At 48.6% G+C, this 19163-nt stretch overlaps 6 protein-coding genes across 6 annotated transcripts; 2 read left to right on the forward strand and 4 right to left on the reverse strand.

Moving 5' to 3' along the window:
* Positions 1-12: 12 nt before the first annotated feature.
* Positions 13-402, reverse strand: N7471_006964 (beta-lactamase domain-containing protein; the record flags this gene model as incomplete). Its single annotated transcript, XM_057279683.1, has 1 exon — positions 13-402. The coding sequence occupies one exon, from the start codon at positions 400-402 to the stop codon at positions 13-15; it is 390 nt and encodes a 129-aa protein (XP_057133943.1).
* A 1046-nt stretch (positions 403-1448) lies between these two features.
* On the reverse strand, positions 1449-2602 carry N7471_006965 (uncharacterized protein; the record flags this gene model as incomplete). Its single annotated transcript, XM_057279684.1, has 3 exons — positions 1449-1616; positions 1673-2138; positions 2196-2602. 3 exons carry the CDS (start codon positions 2600-2602, stop codon positions 1449-1451), a joined length of 1041 nt encoding a protein of 346 aa, XP_057133944.1.
* Positions 2603-3464: 862 nt separating this feature from the next.
* Positions 3465-4740, reverse strand: N7471_006966 (SDR family NAD(P)-dependent oxidoreductase). The gene is made up of 3 exons (XM_057279685.1): positions 4356-4740; positions 4018-4265; positions 3465-3953 (listed from the first exon to the last, which is right to left on the reverse strand). The coding sequence occupies exons 1-3, from the start codon at positions 4654-4656 to the stop codon at positions 3708-3710; spliced, it is 795 nt and encodes a 264-aa protein (XP_057133945.1). The 5' UTR covers positions 4657-4740; the 3' UTR covers positions 3465-3707.
* Positions 4741-5964: 1224 nt separating this feature from the next.
* N7471_006967 (Zn(II)2Cys6 transcription factor domain-containing protein) lies at positions 5965-7374 on the forward strand (the record flags this gene model as incomplete). The annotated part of the gene is made up of 2 exons (XM_057279686.1): positions 5965-6090; positions 6184-7374. The coding sequence occupies 2 exons, from the start codon at positions 5965-5967 to the stop codon at positions 7372-7374; spliced, it is 1317 nt and encodes a 438-aa protein (XP_057133946.1).
* An 8339-nt stretch (positions 7375-15713) lies between these two features.
* N7471_006968 (Type I Polyketide synthases (Type I PKS)) lies at positions 15714-16020 on the reverse strand (the record flags this gene model as incomplete). The annotated part of the gene is given in 2 exon segments (XM_057279687.1): positions 15714-15753; positions 15767-16020. 2 exon segments carry the CDS (start codon positions 16018-16020, stop codon positions 15714-15716), a joined length of 294 nt encoding a protein of 97 aa, XP_057133947.1.
* Positions 16021-16725: 705 nt separating this feature from the next.
* Positions 16726-18605, forward strand: N7471_006969 (MDR family MFS transporter; the record flags this gene model as incomplete). The annotated part of the gene is made up of 4 exons (XM_057279688.1): positions 16726-16971; positions 17033-17850; positions 17921-18271; positions 18332-18605. The coding sequence occupies 4 exons, from the start codon at positions 16726-16728 to the stop codon at positions 18603-18605; spliced, it is 1689 nt and encodes a 562-aa protein (XP_057133948.1).
* Positions 18606-19163: the final 558 nt, after the last annotated feature.

The raw sequence follows: 19163 nt of genomic DNA on the forward strand, positions 1-19163 counted from the left end.
GTTGGTCACTGGCTAGGGCCCATTTTCTAGCTCAAAAGCGCCGGTGAGGTAGATGTTCCGCCAGGTCGCATTCTCTGAACTGTATCCCAGCTCAGTGTACATAGCTGCCAGCTCCTTCTCATCGGGGTTGCTTTGAGTTGCGAAGGCAAGATTATCTGGGATGGTAGCAGCGAAACGGAGGTTCTTGTTTGTGCGATACTCCTGGGCCTTTTCGAGAACTGCTTCGTTTCCGCCCATACACCTGACAAATCCAGTGGCTTCATCGACAGGCTTGAGCGGCCAAAGATGAGCGGGATTCTCATCGAACCAGCTCATATATCTGTCATAAATGGCTTTGACATTGTAGCTGATTGAGCCGTAATAGTCACGCAGGTTTGTGCGCTCTTTCAGATTTGGAGGCATTTGGATCTCTTTCGCAATTTCCACCGGGGTTTTTCCGTCATTGAGCTGTCGAAGCGTCTCATTTGTAGGTAGACGTAGTAATCGCGCTGTTCGGGCTGGAACTTGACCACCAGTTATCACCTTGGCTCCACAGGTGGGCCAGTGGTGGGTAGAGAATACCACGTCAATCTTCTCACCGAACAAAGCAATTGACTCATCCAGGTATCCATTATATACTATACTAATATTTGCTTTTTTCCCCCTTCTCTCTTAGTCTTCGAACAGGTCCAAACCCTCTTTCGCAGTGACGAACTCCATGTCTCCGAGCGTCTACAGCTACAACGCTGCGATAAAGATGTGTAGCATGCATCGAGCTTTGGCTTCCAATAGCATTAAGTGGACAGCTCGGATTACCTCGGATTCAAAATGGAGCAACTCTCAGCAAGCCCCAGAGGCCTTCCCGTAGTACTCCACACGGAGTGATTACTTTATTATTTTACCTATGCAGGCAAAATCTCCAGGCCATTAGAAACGCTGACTCTGGACTTGGACAGACCCAGATACGCGATTCCAGTCCACCAAGAATACCAAAGTGACTGGTTGTACCGGCTCGAGTTATTTGGACATGCTTCGAAAAATAGTATATAGTATATTCTGCTGTCTATTCTCTTCATTCTCTTCAATAGGTCTTGCTTCAATGATATCACGCCAATATTGTATAATTCTCTCTGTTATCTTTGTTTCTGAAAGACAGCTTGTTTACCCCATTTATTTGCATTTGCCTCTTCCAGTTGTTACACTGCTGTGATATAGCTGCATGGTTTTCTCTAGATCGTCGGGGGGAACATGCATCTTTTTGGATTTGTGTGACAGCTGAGAATTGGAGTCTGGGGTGGACCAGCTACTTTGCTTTTTTGTGGCTATATATATTGATATTGCTTTTGTCAATCGCAGGACACTTTCTCATACGGAGTACTTAGCAGACCACAACTCCTGTAGTAATAGGGCGATCTCATTTCCATAAAGACGAGAACCGTCTTTTCCTTGGCAATTTAGCCACCTAAACCCTATGCATCCATATCATAAGGCTGCAAATATTCCTCATCTGCAAACAACTCCACTAGATGATATCGATGGTGCGCTGTGAAGAGCATAATCATTCCCTGGGTGAAATTCTTAATTAAAGCGAGCAGCGATGGACTATTCCGAAGCTGTTTATAAGCCGACTTTGTGACCTATAATCAATTGTCAGTAATCTAAACCAATGCAAGATCAAGAGCGTGAAACTTACACCAGGCGTATAGCTCGTGAGATACCGCAAGACATCCAAATGCTGTACATGATGCGTGTCGGCGAAATTTGCGACAAAATTGCCCCTTTCATCGTCGAGACAGAACTCTTTGTAATATGACAAGATATCATTGGTAAAATCAATGAAGAGGACAAGTTCCAGGGTGACGGGGAAATATTGCATAACGTATTCCTCTTCGGGAAAGACGGAGTTAGGATAGAGGAGATGGCCCATGATTTCTGCTCCTCCGACCTTGGTTCTTAAGAACATAGGCATGAGGCGGGACTCAGAGGAGAACTTGAAACTGGATCTGATCTTATGCTCAATGACACGGCCATTGATATAATCAAGCATGCCTTTAGTCATCACAGAGTGGCAGTATGGGCCGTAATAATGCGATAAGTTGCGAAGGTGAGAATCCAACCCAGTGAGAAGAGGATGCTTGTGGTGTTGATTAAGAACAAAGCTACGTAGATCAGCATGAAGTTGGATACTTATGATAGAGGCAAGCTGTAGACTTCACTTTTGACCAAATACTTGAAGTTCCTCTATGAATTCCTCCGCCACATCATCCAATAGAAACATATAGAGGAATTGAATGGCACATAGCACCCTCACCTGGAAAGGAAGAGTCGTGAACCCATGATATGCAAAGTTCACCGAGGGGTCGAGGGATCGTTCGACCGATCTTTCAGTCTTCTCTGCTAGGTCCAGACTTTTAAAGTATTGCCAAACAGCGCTCCTCATCTCATGATCGTTAGTTACCCGAATGCTTCGATCTAAGTCGATGTCCTTAAGAAAAGTCTTGATAAGCGGCTTGATTTGATCAGTTTGAGCCCTTCCTGGATTGACACCTGTTCCATCGGTATCAGTTGATTTCATCTGAAGTCCATGATAGGCGAGTTTGCTTTCTGCGAGAACAGGGTCCATATTGTCAATTCAACGGCAAAGATATATTGGAAAAAGAAGCAAAGGAAAACTCGTATAGCGAATATACCAGAGACTTAGAGTAGATAGTGTGGTAGAAAGAAGTTGGGAAGGCAAATATTCTCTCTCATCTAGCCTCGACCACTTGTGGCCGTTACACAGGCGACATAAATAAACTACGTTGTACGAGGCTGTGACTTCAATAGTGAACAATGACCTACAAAGTATATCACGGTTTTCTCCTATCTCAAGTTGGCTTTACGCTGCTATAGATATAGGATCAGTAGTCTACATATGTAGCAGTACGCACAGCCAGTCTTGAATATTATCGGCAATCTTCTGAACTCCGTTAGATGATATCATGTGCGATTCTCGTCCAACTTTGTGCGATTGAAAAACCAGTCATTCTGATAAGGACTGGAATTGAGCTTGGTACCAGGCAGATGTGTGTCCAAAGGAACTGACTTTCTCCGATGGGTATGACTGCGTATCTGGTTGTCTATACGGATTGGGTTAATTTATTATTTCTTTTCGAGGACCGGACCTACCATCAAGTCGAAGACTAAGCTTGCCGTTGAATACAGTGATAGTGCCTGGTTTACGGAGCTAAGTGTACATTTTATCGCTCAATTTTGGGCTATAGGATTCTAAATTCTCTGCCTCGCATCTAAATTTTCGAAGAGAATGTTAGACTAACGACATTTCTTTTTTTATTATTTGGAATTTACGGTATTACAGCCCTCAATATACCCGACGCACGATCACTCCCATGCAGACTTGGGGATAAATACTCCGTAGGCTATAGAGAACGGATTGGTGGATATGACCTACCTGCAGGCTATTGGTGTTATTGATGCCATTGATCGCCGTAGCCGCCTCGTGGATCGCCACGACAATGCCCCGGATGCATCAATCATTTGGATGCCACCAGGCTGAAAATAGTAACTCTAAGCCATTTCCTGTGCTATCACAATGGCTTTTTGTCTCCATGGGGTAGTATGTCAGACAGATATGTGTATTATAAATCTTTAGAACCCATGGTTTTTGCAAGTAGCAATCCCTAGGCTCTGTCGCATCATTTGCCTACTTTGGGAAGTACACAGTCATTTCAACCACCCGTTATTCCACCACTGACTGAGATATATTGCCCAGTAATCCATCGACTCTTTTCACTAGCTAGGAAAAGCACGGCCTCCGTCACATCCTCCATAGTGCCAACCCTATCTTCAACCCTGGTCATGTCGAGAAGATGGTTCTTGATTTTTTCATATCCTGGCACAGGCTCTGACTTGTGCGTAGCGACAAGACCCGGGGCAATGGTGTTGATAGTAATGCCTTTCCCCTCGCGGCCAATCTACACCACGTGGGCATTAGTGTCTCCCCAGAAAATATCGTATGGATATCAATGATTCACTCACCTCTCTGGCTAGCGAAAATGTCAATTGGTCCATGGCTGCTTTAGCAGCTGCATAAATAGGCTTCTGGTAGAATCCTATTTTCGATGCGACACTTCCAATATTGATGATTCGCCCATGCTGCGACATGTGTTGATAGGCCGCCTGAAGGAGAAGCAAGGGGCCAACGACGATCACTTGGAATACTTTTGTGAGCTCTTCAGGAGGATTTCCAAACAGTCTTCCCGGCTCATAATAGACCGCATTATTGACTGTAAACAAATGTAAGTAAAAGAGTCTCTAAGATTTCTGTTCTTTCGATCCCCATATAGATGACCAGTTTCACGAAGAATGAGACTCACTGATAATGTCAATATGGTCAACCCCAAAACTTTGAAGGGTTTGTTTCACAAGATGCTCGACGCCTTCAGTGGTTGATATGTCCGCTCTGACCACAGCAACCCTACCCTCTCCTACCTCGGATTCAATGCCAGATGCAACCTCTGCAGCGCGTGTGGTGGTAGAATCAGAGACATAGTTTATTACCACGCTAGCGCCAGCCCGAGCAAGAGCAAGGGCAATCCCAGAGCCCATTCCATTCTCTCTGCCAGAGCCGGTTATAATGGCTACTTTGCCCGTGAGCATTATGCTATCCTGTGACATGTTTAAATGATAATGGGCTTTCAAAGATTCGAAGAAATGAGTGTTTTCCCAGCGTGGTATTTATGTACTCATGCCAGGATGAGAAAAATAAATCATTGCTATCCTAAAGTATAGATAATATGGATATTCTGCCTGTTTGGGCAATTGGGGGGGTTCGAACGGGATTCGGGTTTCGGGGTTTGAGCGTTAATACGCTTAATACGCCCATGAATATCGGGCCACAAAGTAAAAAGATTGTTGACAAATCATATGAATTAATTTCGAAAGCGAAATCCTCATAGGTGCTTATTTGATTATTTCATAGCTGCTGGGCGGCCCAATGGTGTCGGACCCGACATTTCTACGAGGTTCACCCGCTTGCCTTAAATTTCGGCTTGCATTTAGCACATTTTAGTACATTTTAGCGCTGATAGTCTTGTTAACTCCACTTTATTGCTTCCCAACTGCATATTCTACTATCTCTTACTTTGTAGTCGAAAAAAAAAGTCATGGTACGGCCCGAACAGCAATAACTGGGTACCGTGGTATCCATATATCACCCCCTTGAACCCCACGCCATCCCCCAAATGTGCACGGAGTAAGGCGAACGACGTCAGATCGACCTCTTATATACTTTAAAACGAACAATTGATTGGTGGGCAAGGCCTAGGCTTCGCCAAGAACACGCAACTTCGCTGGTGATGCTATACTCTCGGTTATGCGGTTCACAAGGCTGCGGTCAATGATCGACAACATGGTGGGGTATTGTCTTGGAGAATAAGCAAAATACTCACATGTATCGAACTAGATTACTACTTTTCGACCTGAGATAGAGGTCTCATGCCCTAAATGTGCAAAAGGCTAGGAATGTGACCAGTCACTGGGCCCCAATGTGACCTCGTTTCTCCAATAGGGCTCATTCCCATGAGGTTCTCAGTACATGCATCCTGCAATATACCAGATACAGCAGGTAAGTAGCAGCTGGCTCACGGGAACTGTCTCAAATGCGGATCCTTTCTCCGGACTGGTCTCGGCTTGTGTCATCGTATCGTCCTAAGAGAATATCATTTCTGTGTGGTCAGGGGCAATGCAGGATCTTGAGTTTACGGCTCATGCACTTTGTTTGAGAGAGGAATACTGACTCGACTCTGCGTGTGGTGAGACTATTTGATTTAGCCGGGTTACCAGGCCTGGGGGCACTGGCTGGCGAGGTGTGGGGGTCTGCAGCATGGCTGAGTGAAGCATTTCGACTTTTGAGGATTCTATAAAGTTAAAAGGCAAAGCAGTAATCTTTCAATCTTATAGTTCGAAACGGCGCACAAAAGAGTGATGTTTGGTACTTTCCGTTACAACAAGCAGACGAAGAATCATGAGCATGTAGAGATTTCTACTGCCAACGGCGTGGAGGCTCGCGGATATACGTCTGTCGCCTGTGACTACTGCCGTTTTCGCAAGGTGAGTCACTCGGCTTTTTTATTTATATTCTATTTACATTCCTTCTGTCATAGGCCCCGGATTTTGGTCAGGGCATGTATTGACCTCTCTAAGCTCAAATGCAGTGGAGAGAAAGGTGGCTGTGATAGATGTCTCGCAGCGTCCAACACTTGCACATACAGACGGAGCTCGAGCTCAAGAGACGACAGAAGGCAACAACGTCGACTATCTTCACACGAGGTCAATTCCCATGATTGGTCCCCTGAGATCTCAAACCAACCTGCGGTTCGTCGATACTCACAGCAGTCCCAGTCTCAAAAGCCAGCCAACAGGAAAAAGCAGCCGTCCAGATTAGATGGTGCTGCTATTAGTGCGGAATCTTCTCAGTCTAGCTCTGATGGTGTCGTTGTTACCTCGCCTTCAAGTTGGCTAGACCCTTATTGGGAGCTTCCATCATTCAACGATTATGCAGACAGTGACAATCATGGACTGGACGGGCTGGATGGACTAGTCGATATTCCCACATCAGTACCACTAGACGGCGGAGAGGACGGATTTTTTGAAAGCGAGCTTCTCAACGAAAGAACAGAGGCAGCGGATTGGACTGAATCTTCGGCGACGATCCAACCCAATCATGAGACACTGTTATTTACAAATATCAACACTTGTTCTCACGAAGGTCAAGGACCCGGTCGAACCCCCAAAGGGAAGCGAAAGTCCACATCACAACCAACACCGACATCAAGCCCTACCTCTCCGCCTTTGTCGGTCGGCAACAAATATCCTTCTAGCTGCCGATGTCTCAGCACTATGGCCCAATTCCTCGAGAGCACAGGTTCACATGGAGGTTCAGGCACAGGTATTGACACCCTTTTGGCGTGCCTGGGGCACGGTATAGTGACGTGCGAACATGTTCTCGCGTGTCCCAACTGCAACGCCTGTACAGATAACAGCATGCTCCTTTCTACCCTTGTGCAGCAGCTTGGAGTTGCAGCAAAAAGCATGGCTGACACCCTCCTGGCTCGCGATGGGAATGGAAACATGGAGTCTGAGACCGTGACTAGCGACACGGTTATTCGATTTGGTAGCTACATGATTGAGATGCCAAATCTAAGGCTCCGCCTCGTCTACAATGCCATCCTATTGCATTTCTCACGACTTCGCGGTCTCCTTGTGAAAATAATAGATGATGTTCGACCGGATGGCGTTGCTTGGAGGCAGATTATTAGTACTGAACAGAAGGTTGGCAGCATCTTTGCTATGATCAAACGATATCTACAGAGGGAAGGACGAGTTGGACAATAATTCTCATCCGATGAAATATCTCGTTTTTTTTTTAACTCTTAATATTCAGCTCACAATACTACCTGACTTTCAAGCTTGATGGGGTATTGATTTATGCTCTTTAATCCTGATATCCTTGTATTATCCCAGTACAAAGCATCCAAGGCATGCAAAAAGTACAATATCCCTCCAGGGCTACTCCATACTCTAATATGCGTCATCTCTGTCCAAGTCGCCCCATACTTAAAGTGGGAGAGCTCATCGGCCACTCCCTTTAATAAAACAATAATAGCCGGCCGCTTATGCGGCCTTGTGACGTCTTTTGGTTAGTCTTTTTTGGTAGATTTCTTTTATAGATATTTTGTCCCCTTTCTCAGTTTCATCGATAGACGGCAGAAAAAGACGGGAAAAGGCCTAACTTTGTGAAATGGATTTGTCTATGTATAACCTTTAATGATCCGGACGTCTCTCAGGTTCCAGGGGACGTGATACTAATCATCGAAAATATACCTGATCTATAGAAGTTGTACTCCTATGTATGTCACCAAAGCCGAAGTGATAATCAATTCAATTATTCTCGTGGTATAAACACTCATGCCTTGAGATCCTTAGACTGCAATTCCTCACTCTTGCTCGCCACCAGGGCACCAAATTCATTCAGAGACGCACTCTGAAGAATCTCAAAGACACTGATCCTAGCCTTAGCACCGGTACTCAACCAGTTACGCAGTTCCACGGCAACCAGGGAATCAACACCGTAGCGTGACAAAGGTAACTCAACGTCAACATCAGACAACGGAAGATTGAAGATTTCAGCCACCTTAGCTGAGATAGCTTGAACCAATAGCGTGGTGGCCTCAGTCATAGTAGTTGCTTTGGATAGAGCTTTGGTCAATGCGACTGTCGATGTCTTGTTGTTCGACGCAGCAACTGTCTTCAGACCCCGCTGAGCCGCAATACGGAGCGTTCCAAAGCGCCGGTCGTGTCGCATGGCTGACTCTGTTGAGAGAGTTTGGAAGCTGGGACCAACGATCACCTGGCTTTCTGACAGGGACTTGCGCAGTGGTTCGCGGATTGCGGACTCGACAATTCTGAGAATAGCCTCGAGATCGACAGAGCCAAAGCCAACATTCTCAACCCGTGCACGGAGTCGCTCATCACCGCTGGCCTCTCTATCGGCTACGTAGCCAACCGATCGAACAGCACCAAGGTCAATAGTCACAGCAGGCTGGCCGAGCGCGGTTCGGTGACGTGCCATAGCATCCTCGAAAGAATTCCCGGCAGCATAGTTGGCCTGAGACATGTGTCCAGCCACACCAGCCACCGATGACAGCATAATATAGAAGTCCAGGTTTGGCAGGTGGTTGTGCAGGTTGCGACTGCTGTTGATTTTAGGCCGGACACCATTGCTCCATTGATCGAATGTCATCCGCTCCAGAACTGTGTCATCTAGCACCATGGCACCGTTGATAACACCACTGAACGGAGGCAACGTCTGCGAGCAATCACTGATCAGCTGCAGCAAGCAGCTTTCATTTGAAATGTCACAATCATGGATTTCAAGCTGGCATCCCGCCAACTTTGCTTCCTCGTGAAGCGAAGAGGCTTTGGGGTGGGTTGTGGCATGGCGCGAGACAAGAACCATGTTCTTAGCGCCCTTCGAAATCATCCATTGTGCGATGGCACGACCGATGCCACCTAAGCCACCGGCAATCAGATATGTTGCATCGGGATTATCTAGTGACACTACCGCTGGGCGAGTGACAACCTGTTTTGAACAAAGTCATGAGCCTCATTATGTTCTCAAAATAGGAGGAGGAGATCTCAGCACTTACCTTGACAGTATCTCCATCGCGCGGAACAAGGACGAGCTTGCCCATATGAGCACCTCCTTGCATCTGGCGCATGGCTACGGCCATGTCTGAGATCGAGTACGGGGTGATGGGATAGACAGGAGTAGCACCACGATCTTGGCAGATGCGCAGGCTCTCAACGAGGGCCTTGTGCGTCATGCTGCCCCTATATTCGGTAAGTTGCAACAGATCGAAACTAGAATATGTGGCACAGCGGGTAAACGGTTCTGTCTGCAACCACCGGTTAGCCTCAATGTCGACCTTTGTCATATCGACAAAGCGACCAAAGCGGGCCATGCAGTCCCAAGTGAGTTTGAGCAGCGGCCCAGACAATGAGTTGAGAATGACATCAACTCCCTTGCCCTCGGTCTTGGCCATCAGCTCAGGAGCAAAGCTCGCGTCACGACTGGAGAAGATGTGATCGGGTTTGATTCCGTAATGTTGCACAAGCAAATCACGTTTCGCCTCGGTGCTGCAGGTAGCGAAGACTTCTGCGCCGACACTCTGGGCGATGACGACCGCTGCCTGACCAGTTCCGCCAGCTGCAGCATGGATCAAGACTGATTCGTCCTTCTGTAGTCCTGCAATTTGAATAAGACTACCATAGGCCGTGGTATACGCAGCTGGGAACGACGCTGCATTCTCCCAGGACATATCCACATCCTCTGGGAGTTTTACAACTGAAGTCCAATGCGTCCTTCCCTTGCTTGCGAGGCGACCCTTGCACAGGGCAGCAACACGGTCGCCAACCTGGAGTCCACTTTTCTCCGTCTCAGGTCCCAATCCCGTGATTACGCCAGAGCATTCATGACCCGTCAGAGGCTCTTCAAGTTGACCAAGAGCAACCATAACTTCACGGAAGTTGAGACCGAATGCTTTGGCCTCCACTTCCACCATCCCAGCTGGGACCTCGGTGGTTGTGATGATTTGATTCTCGACAAAGTACGGGTCCAGGCCCATGCTACCTGAAATTGGCGTTTCCCAGATCAGAGGTCGTCCCGGTTGGTGGAAAGGCTGCAGTTCAGGATCAGGGAGAAGCTTAAGGTCCCTCGCCGCGGCATCTTGGACCTTGTCAGGGTAGGTTCTGCCCACATGAAGCATTGAGTCTTTCACTGCGTATTCCCACTCAATGTCGATTGTCTCGGCATCGTTGTCGAATGACTGCTCGATAACGTGGACGATGTGTCCAATCTTGTCGCTTGTCCATGGATTCTGGTCATGTTCAAAGTCCAAACGGATCCATCGCTTACTAGAGTCCTCTTGTCTCATCGTTCGAAGCAAGCCTTCTGTCGCTGAGAACGAAGGATTCTGCGAGTCAACGAGACCACCACAACTGAGCCATAGCAGACCACTGCAGTGGTTGAAGAGCTCCTTGAGCCTTTCAAACTTTGTCTCATCCATACCATCCACGAAAGGATTCTCCATCTCAGCTGTCATGATGCAGACTGTGTTTTTGAACGCATCGACGTTGTCCAAGGCCACCAGTGTGGGCGGAACACCGGTCTTCGTCTGGATTGCATCAACTAGCTCTGATAGCCATGGCTGGGGGGATAAAGCACTAGTCTCGTCTTCGACAACAATTGAAATAGACTCTCGCACTTTTGCCACAGTCCGGGAAAGCATAACGCGAGCCGATTGGAACTCCACTTCCTCATAGTCGCTTATTTCAAAGTCGACACCTGTGAAGCCTGTTTGTCGAAGAACTCTGTCCCACATCTCGAGCGACGCATTGGGACTGTTCTGGCGCTCAGGTTCCTCCCCAAGCCACCATCCCGGCAGTGTTCCGAAGATCAGTTGCCCTTCTAGTCGATCTGAAGTGGCCTCAATGAGCAACAGTGTACCACCAGGCTTGAGTAGCTTCCGAACATGCTCCATGGTTCTGTTGAGGCTCTTGGTCGCATGGAGGCAGGATGCTGCCACGATCAAATCAAATGTGCCAGCAGTGAATGACTGTGCAAGAGGATCAACTTCAATGTCGAGTTTTTTGAAGTCCATCATTCCCAACCATGGGGCAAATTTCTCCCTCGCAGCCTCGAAGAACCCGGGTGATATGTCCGTGAACGTGTAATGGTCAAGTAAAGTGCCTGTTCCATCACCCCTAGCACCGAAGGACTCAAGAATTGTTGTAGTTGCTCCTCCCGTTCCTGCCCCAATCTCTAAGACCTTGGCCCCTGGATTCTTGACTGCATAGAGCTCTGCAACCTTTGCTAGATGCGCATAGGAGCGGGTTCTGAGGGCTTCATGCTGCATGTAGAACTGGTTCAAGAGGTCCCCCTCCATCATCAATTCAAGCGGCATAATTTCTCCGCGAACAATATTTGCGAGCTGCTGTCCAACCCGGACAGTTAGGCGACCGGCTGCATTGCCTGCACTCAGCTCATCTGCAAGGATTCTTTTCACTCCTTGGCTGGCTTGAGACCAGGCTCGGCTGGTTGGAGCGAGTTCTCCGGCTTCACCCTGGGCGACGACCTCTTTCATCCAGGTATAGAAGCGTTTGTGGTGCCACTCCCAAGATTCCGGGTCTTGCCCTTCCAACTGAGTAACGGCGTCATGGATGAAGTAGTAAGATACTCTGGAAAGTCGCTTCTCTTCTTCGATCTCCTTTTCGGTGAGCGGAATTACAAGCGAATCCCTAAGTGATGCAGGGGGGTTGTGTAGAATGTCCAACTCCCAACAGCTCTTCGAGCAAATACCTGGCTCTGCATCTGCATCCTCCGCCCGACGGGGAACCGCTTGACCGAAGAAGCCATGCAACTCTAAGAAAGAGGTGTCTTCAGGCGAAGCGTCCTCTGAGACTATCGTGATGTTGGATGTATATCCTCGCTTATCTGCCTTGACCAATTCAGTGAAAGCTCGCAGCTTCTCACCACCCTGTCTTTTCAAGGTCTTGGGGACATTCAAACTGCGGATGGACCTAGGCAAGACCATAGCATCGTCTCCCACATTATCCGGCAAGCTGCTAAACGAGGCTTGCAGGATAGAATCCAGTGTCGTGGGATGCAGCACATAGTCGTGTTCCTGGCAAGCAATGTCTGAAACCGCAAAGTTTGTCACTGCTTTGTCTCCTGCGGCACGACTATCAAGGAGATTCTGGAAGATGGGTCCGTGGTAAATTCCACGGTCGCGCAAACCAGCGAATAGCACCTCAATGTCGATCGGACTTGTCTCAGCACCTGGAGCAAAGAATGTTTCTTCCCGTGGTGGTGTTCCCGTATTCTTTACTTCCCCGGTCTCGACGAAAACATATCCTTTGCAGTTCTCAATCCATGCATCACCGCCACCTGCCAAGGAGCAGAGTTCGAATTGATACCAACCTTCATAGTCAAGCTCTCCTTCGCTGCAGCGACGCAAACAAAGCTGAGTTTCGACCCCAGACTCGGAATCAGGAATTATCAGAGCATTCATGATATCAATGTCTCGCAAACGATAACATTGAATTGTTTCCTCGGAAGGATCAACGATGAGCCGCATGGCCTCAATAGCCATGCTAATATACCCGGCTCCGGGGAGGACCACGGTAGAATCGATCTGATGATCTCGCAGCCATTGTATCTCCGAGAGACGTAGGAAGTTTCTCCAGGTGGGCGTGAGTGCGTTGGATCCATTCAGGGGAGTACCGAGCAGCTCATGGGGTGGGAACTTCTTGAATCTCTGTTCCTTGCTGGCTCTTGGCTCTACCCAGAACCGTGTTGTATGGTTCCAAGGGTATGTGGGCAGATCGGTGACGAACTTTTGCTGGGTCCCTCCGATGGGTGAGTTGACAGAGCTCAGGGATACGGGATAACCATGACACAAGAGATCACAGGCAAGATCCTGCATCGTCTCGACGGCATTAACCGACCGCTTGAGGCATGACACATAGGGTAGCTTGGTGTCCCTTTCCTTGAGGACCTGCCTGATCGGGCCGGCCAAGGTGCTGTGTGCGCCGATTTCGACAATGAGGTCCACGTTGGCAGTCTGGGTGGAAGTTTCGGTTGAACTAAAGCACATTTTGTCAAATGCCGAACTGAATTGCACGGGTCTTGTCATATTATGAACCCAATGTTCAGGACCCAACGCCTTGGCCGAGGTCACCACTTCGCCAGTCACCGGGGATGCAAACAGGCAGCCATTCCAGCTATTTTTAGTGGAGGAAGGAAGTAACTGGTGAAGCAAATCAGTGTATTTGGCTGCCATTGGTGTCATGTGGTGTGAATGGTAGGCCATCGGGACCTTGAGCTTCCTTGCGAAGACTCCATCCTTGTCTAATATGGAAGCCACCTGGTCAATAGCTTCTAAGTCACCAGAGAGGGTAACGCTGTTAGGGCTATTGATGCAAGCCACAACGACACGCCCTGGTACGGCTTCATTAATGTATTTCTCAGCGCTCTCTTGACTAAGTCCAGCGGCAAGCATTCCGCCGCCGCTGGGGGCCACCTTGAGCTGGCCGTGAGCGATGTCCCCACGGTGGTAGGCAATGCCAAGCGCCTCCCTGAATGACAACAGCTCAACTGCATAAGCCGCAGCAATCTCGCCACTAGAGTGGCTGGAAACGGCCGACGGAGTAATGCCCCAAGACTTCAATAGATCGACAAGAGAGAGCTGAATGGCAACGCTGATGGGCTGACTTAAATGAACCTCAGATACACGGGTCGAAGTCTCATCGCGCATAAGCTCATCTGTTCTCGGCAATTGCCAAAAGTAAGCATCTAAAGCATTAGGTCGACGTTTCATATTTCACGTACCAATCAATGACCAAGACGCGCCATACTCCTTCAGTATCGCACCGGCTGCGACGATGGCGCGGCAAAAGACGGGATACGTAGTAATAAGTTCTCTTCCCATCGCGTACCACTGTGCGCCTTGACCGTTGAACACAAATCCAAGTCGCGGACGCTTGTACGCATGCAAGGCCTTGCGTTCCGGCTCTTGGAGGCGCTCAGCTAGCTCCCCAATTGATCTTGCACGGACAGCAGTCACCCATGGGTGTCTTGATCGACGCTCGGAGAGCGTGTAGGCAAGATCGCCTGCTGAGGGCAATGTCTCGGTAATATGAGCCGCAAGACGGCGCATCATGGACTGACACACGACCGAGTCCTTGGCACTGACCACAAACACTCGCTCTTGATTATCCCAGTACATTGATTCTCTGATTGTGTGGTCTCCGTTGGAACGATGCAAATTTGCAGTGGAAGGTGCAGGCTCTAAGATGGCATGCCCATTGGTTCCACCGTAGCCAAAATTGTTGATTGAGGCACGCAGTAGCTTGTCCTGGGGCCAGGGCGTCAAGGTTGTTGGTACCTCCAAGTGCCATTGATGAAGTGGGATGCTTGGGTTTCCGTTTTTGTAGTTGAGGTTAGGGGGAATCGTTGCGTGCTTCAGAGCATAGGCTGTTTTGATAATGGCCGCGAGGCCGCTGACAGGTTCTGTGTGACCAAGGTTCGTTTTGACAGAGCCGACTTGGATGGGGTTATAGGCCTGACGACTCTTTCCGAATGTCCTGGCGATAGCCTCAGCCTCGACAGGATCTCCAGCAGCTGTGCCAGTCATATGGGCCTCGACGTAACCTGTCTCTGAGATGTCAAGTCCAGCTCGTCTGTAGCATTCCTGGATCAGTTTGACCTGAGCGTCAGCGGATGGAGATGTAATTGTAGTCGTTTTTCCGTCCTGGTTTAGGCCAGTGTCCCTAATCACTGCGTGAACTTGGTCACCGTCTCGCAATGCTGCACTCAGTGGTTTGAGAATGAGTGCCGCCACACCCTCGCCTCGACCATAGCCAGCAGCACGATCATCCCAAGCATAGCACTTGCCCTCGGCACCGATCGCGCTATGCCATTGTTAATCATATTTTGTGCTATCAAGCCTCGTATTGTAATGGGTCCAACATACCCGATAGTAGATGCCGAAATGAATGCGTCTTGGCTAAGAAGAGTGCTGGCAGCCCCAACAATCGAAATCTCACTCTCCTCTGTGCGAATGCTTTGGCATGCCTGATGCACAGCTACTATACCCGCTGAGCAACCGGTATCAATAGACATACTCGGCCCTTGCAAGTCATAGAAGTGTGAAATGCGGTTGGACAGCATCGCGGTACCGGTGCCCGCAAGGAAAGAACGAGATAGCACCTCGGCATCTTTGGTCTGCATCTCATGGTAATCTTTGTTGAATGTTCCGGTATAGACCGAGGTGTTCGACCCAGCGAGCTTCTCCAGAGGAATGCCGCCTATATAATCCAGTCAGCTCCACCCACTTGGGATGCAATATGACAGAATTGACAAACCATCTTCTGTTGCTTCGTAGACAGTTTCGAGCAACAATCTGGCTTGCGGGTCAAGGCCACTTGCAGCATCCGAGGGCAAATTGAAGAAGGCAGCATCAAATCGAGCAATATCTTGATCGATAAAATAACCTCCAGTCACGTGGCTCTACATGTCAGTCAGCAGTTGCGCGGGTCTAATTTTTCTTCTCCTTCCCCCGGGTGATCTTCACCCCTTGCAGGATCCGAACTGAGACAAAAACCTGGGAGACTTACTCTACCGGCTTTTGCTTGATCCGCATGGTACAATGACTTCACATCAAACCTCGACTCGGGAACGGAGGACCAGCCATCCTTCCCGGCAGCGCAGAGGTCCCATAGCTTTGAGGGGCTAGTCACATCGCCACTAAAGCGGCAGGCCATGCCCACAATAGCAATAGGGATCGACGGTGCACCTGGTTTGAGATCGGTCCGTGTATCCTGTCGGTCGAGACTATTGGCACCATTGGGCAGGGATGTATCTGGAAGAGGCGTAAACGATTCCGCTGGCAAAGTCGGGCTAGTACTGTGAGGGGCCATGGTGTTTGCAAGTCAAGATTGGTATACTTGGTACGTTTTCACGTATGTTGAAACGTGGTGCCTATCACCGCACGCCTTCTATGCCAGGTTTATATGCCATACCAACTACAGCGTACTTCACGCATCCATCAAAGCTCGGAAGTGTCAATACGAATAAGCCGTACGCTTCCCCTCATGCCTCCGCCTGTTTACTCTTTTGGTCAGGGGCGTCTGGCCCAAAGTAGCTCTCCCGAACATGCATGGTCTTCGGATTCTTCGGATCTTTCCGACATGGGGAAATGTCTACCATGTCCGTCGATCCCTTAGGGATCAGGGAAATTCCGAGTTGATTGTCCAGTTGAAGTCCCCTTGAAATATATATCTTGAGGAACACAGTCTATTCAAACCAAAAGAAAACTAGTACCAGTTATATCATGTTACCCCTTTGTTGTTATTGAGACAAAAAAAGTAAACACGTCTAAAACGGACTTCGGGATTCAGAATGTCCAAATCCGATTTTCATTGATCGACATATAAACAGCGATCATCGTAGTTCGTGGGATTCCTTGAATTTGTGTACTTTTGTGCTGGTTTTGTGTATTATTATATTCTCTTATTACCCCCTGGGATGATATAAGGCCATTTAAATTCCCCGCCAAAATTCCAGTCTGGTACTAACGCGACTTGTACATCCCTCTTGTCTTCCAAAAGTCACATCTGCGCAATATGGACCATGATGACAATATCCCACTGCGTGCAGTCTCTATTAGGCAAGAGTCAATCAAAACAGAGCCCAAAACAAACAACCTCGCTCAACATCAAGGAGACTTCAATGGAGATCAAAAAGACGTGGAAGCATCTGCCAATCCATCTGGGCCTGGAGTGACTGCGACAACGCCCGATTACCCCTCAGGAATCAAGTCTCATCTGGCAGTCGCGACTCTATGTCTGGCAATCTTTCTCACGACATTGGTAGGTCATTCCCTGTGTCCTGCAATACCATGATTCTGGTCATAACAGCTGAACTCAATAGGATAATACGATCATTGCCACCGCTACACCATATATCACCGACGAGTTCCATTCTCTCAAAGATGTCGGCTGGTATGGAAGCGTTTACACCATGGTAGTCTGCGTTACCCAGCTCCTCTTCGGCAAGCTAAGCGCCCGGTACTCAATTCAATGGCTCTACAGCATCTCCATGGTTCTTTTCCTGGTTGGTTCTGCCGTTTGTGGTGCTGCGCCCAACTCCCCAGCCCTGATCGTGGGTCGTGCGATTGCGGGTTTGGGGTGCGCGGGTCTTCTGGTCGGTGCCTTTTCCCTTGTTCCATTCATCGCACCGCCGGCAAAGCGCCCTATCATGCTTAGCCTCATCTCGGCCTCCCGTGGACTCGCAACAACATTTGGTCCTTTGATTGGAGGTGCCCTTACCGAGAGGGTCTCCTGGCGTTGGAATTTCTACATCAATCTCCCGCTTGGTGTCGCTATTCAAGTCGCCTTTTTCGCTTTCGTACGCCCACCGAAGCGTGAGAGCGAAGCCTTTACCTCCTGGGCAGATCTTGTGCAGAACCTTGATCTTTTCGGCCTGGCGTCCTTGCTTCCCTCGGTTGTTTGCCTTCTCCTTGCGCTGCAATGGGGTGGAATCACATATCCATGGTCGGATCCTCGCATTATTGTGTTGCTCGTCCTCTGTGGGGTTTTGGCTATAGTGTTTTCCTTGACTGAGATGTGGCAAGGTCCCAAAGCACTCCTGCCGCCTCGTGTCTTTACCCAGCGAACCGTCTCAGCTGCGTCATTCTATGGATTTTGCACGACAGGTGCCATTTTCGTGCTGACTTACTATCTCCCTATGTAAGTGCCGCTTTCCTTTGTTCTCCTTCCCCCTCGTATTATCATGCAGGTGCTAATCACGACTCCACAGATGGTTCCAAGGAGTTCGGGGTGCCAGTCCAATCCAATCTGGGCTGTATACCCTTCCCTGGGTTATCACTAGTACCATCGTGTCGCTCACAGTCGGAATTCTCATTGCCAAAGTGGGCCATGCTGATGCATTCATGGTCATCGGAACGGTTTTCGGTGCAGTTGGGTCTGGTCTCTTCACCACCTTTACCCTAGAGACGAGTGACGGGAAATGGATTGGCTACCAGATCATCTTCGCGGTATCGTCGAGTCTGTCTAGTCTCACCCCCTTGATGGTGGCACAGGCTGCCCTTCCTCTCAAGGATATTCCCATCGGCTCCGGCATGGTTATGTTCTTTCAAACTATCGGCGCGTGAGTTTGAGATTTTTTCTCTTGTGTCAGCAGATTCGGAACTAATCCTCCATCATTCAGTTCTATATTCGTCTCTGTGGCCCAAGCACTGTTCACGAACGGTCTTGTTAATGGCCTAGCACGTACCGGAATGACTGGCTTCGATGCGGGCACTGTGGCGTCACAGGGTATCACCAACCTTACCAAAGGCTTGTCCGGCGACATCAAAAGGAGGGTTCTTATCGTTATTAATAACGCTCTCACACAGTCATGGCACCTTGCTGTCGTTCTAAGCTGCATCGCTCTCCTCGGTGCGCTAGCGGTGGAACACGGCAAGATGAAAAAGAGGACGTAATTTTGAGCAGTTTCCAATGGCTCTGGGGATCCATTCGAGAATTCATGAATTCCTCAAGATGTTATAGGACTTTATGGGCACTCAAACCTAACTATGTATAATATGTATGTTGATATTTTTTAGCCTAGATTTCAAGCACCTGGGCGTGTTTCCCCAACGTAACTGCGGTAAACGTTTAATTGAATCCTCCAAAGATACATAGTCCCTAATGCTTGTGAATGATCAATTTGAGCGACTGGTGCTCTGGGTAGAAATTTCTTTACATGCCGTTATTGGTTCATCTTCAGACTTTGTATCTACTAGTTTAGCTAGGTAGTAAGAGGCAACTAGTATCTTGTTGCTATTAATAAAAGCTACGTTAATCTTAAACCATTGAATATTCTATTTTCTTGTCTAAAAAGGACTCTGGAGATGATATGGTGACCTCACGCCCCTATGTGATGCTCTACCTCTGTGCCTCCTAGAGACTACGCGTCTGATCGAAGAATCGCACTTGAATACCTCTCCCCGGCTACTCTCCAGAAATACCCTTTATTCTTTTATCGCCAAGTCATCATT

This window comes from Penicillium samsonianum (assembly GCF_028829775.1).
Source record: "Penicillium samsonianum strain IBT 33392 chromosome Unknown utg000004l_segment0_segment0, whole genome shotgun sequence".
Taxonomy (NCBI): domain Eukaryota; kingdom Fungi; phylum Ascomycota; class Eurotiomycetes; order Eurotiales; family Aspergillaceae; genus Penicillium; species Penicillium samsonianum.

What these genes read in the sequence shown, in the direction of transcription:
- N7471_006966 (XM_057279685.1), bottom strand. Translation starts at nt 4,656, where the DNA reads ATGTCACAGGATAGCATAATGCTCACGGGCAAAGTAGCCATTATAACC. An exon ending in TGACCATATTGACATTATCA is followed by an intron (nt 4,266 to 4,355) that starts GTGAGTCTCATT and finishes ATTTGTTTACAG; the next exon opens with TCAATAATGCGGTCTATTAT. An exon ending in CATTTTCGCTAGCCAGAGAG is followed by an intron (nt 3,954 to 4,017) that starts GTGAGTGAATCA and finishes CACGTGGTGTAG; the next exon opens with ATTGGCCGCGAGGGGAAAGG.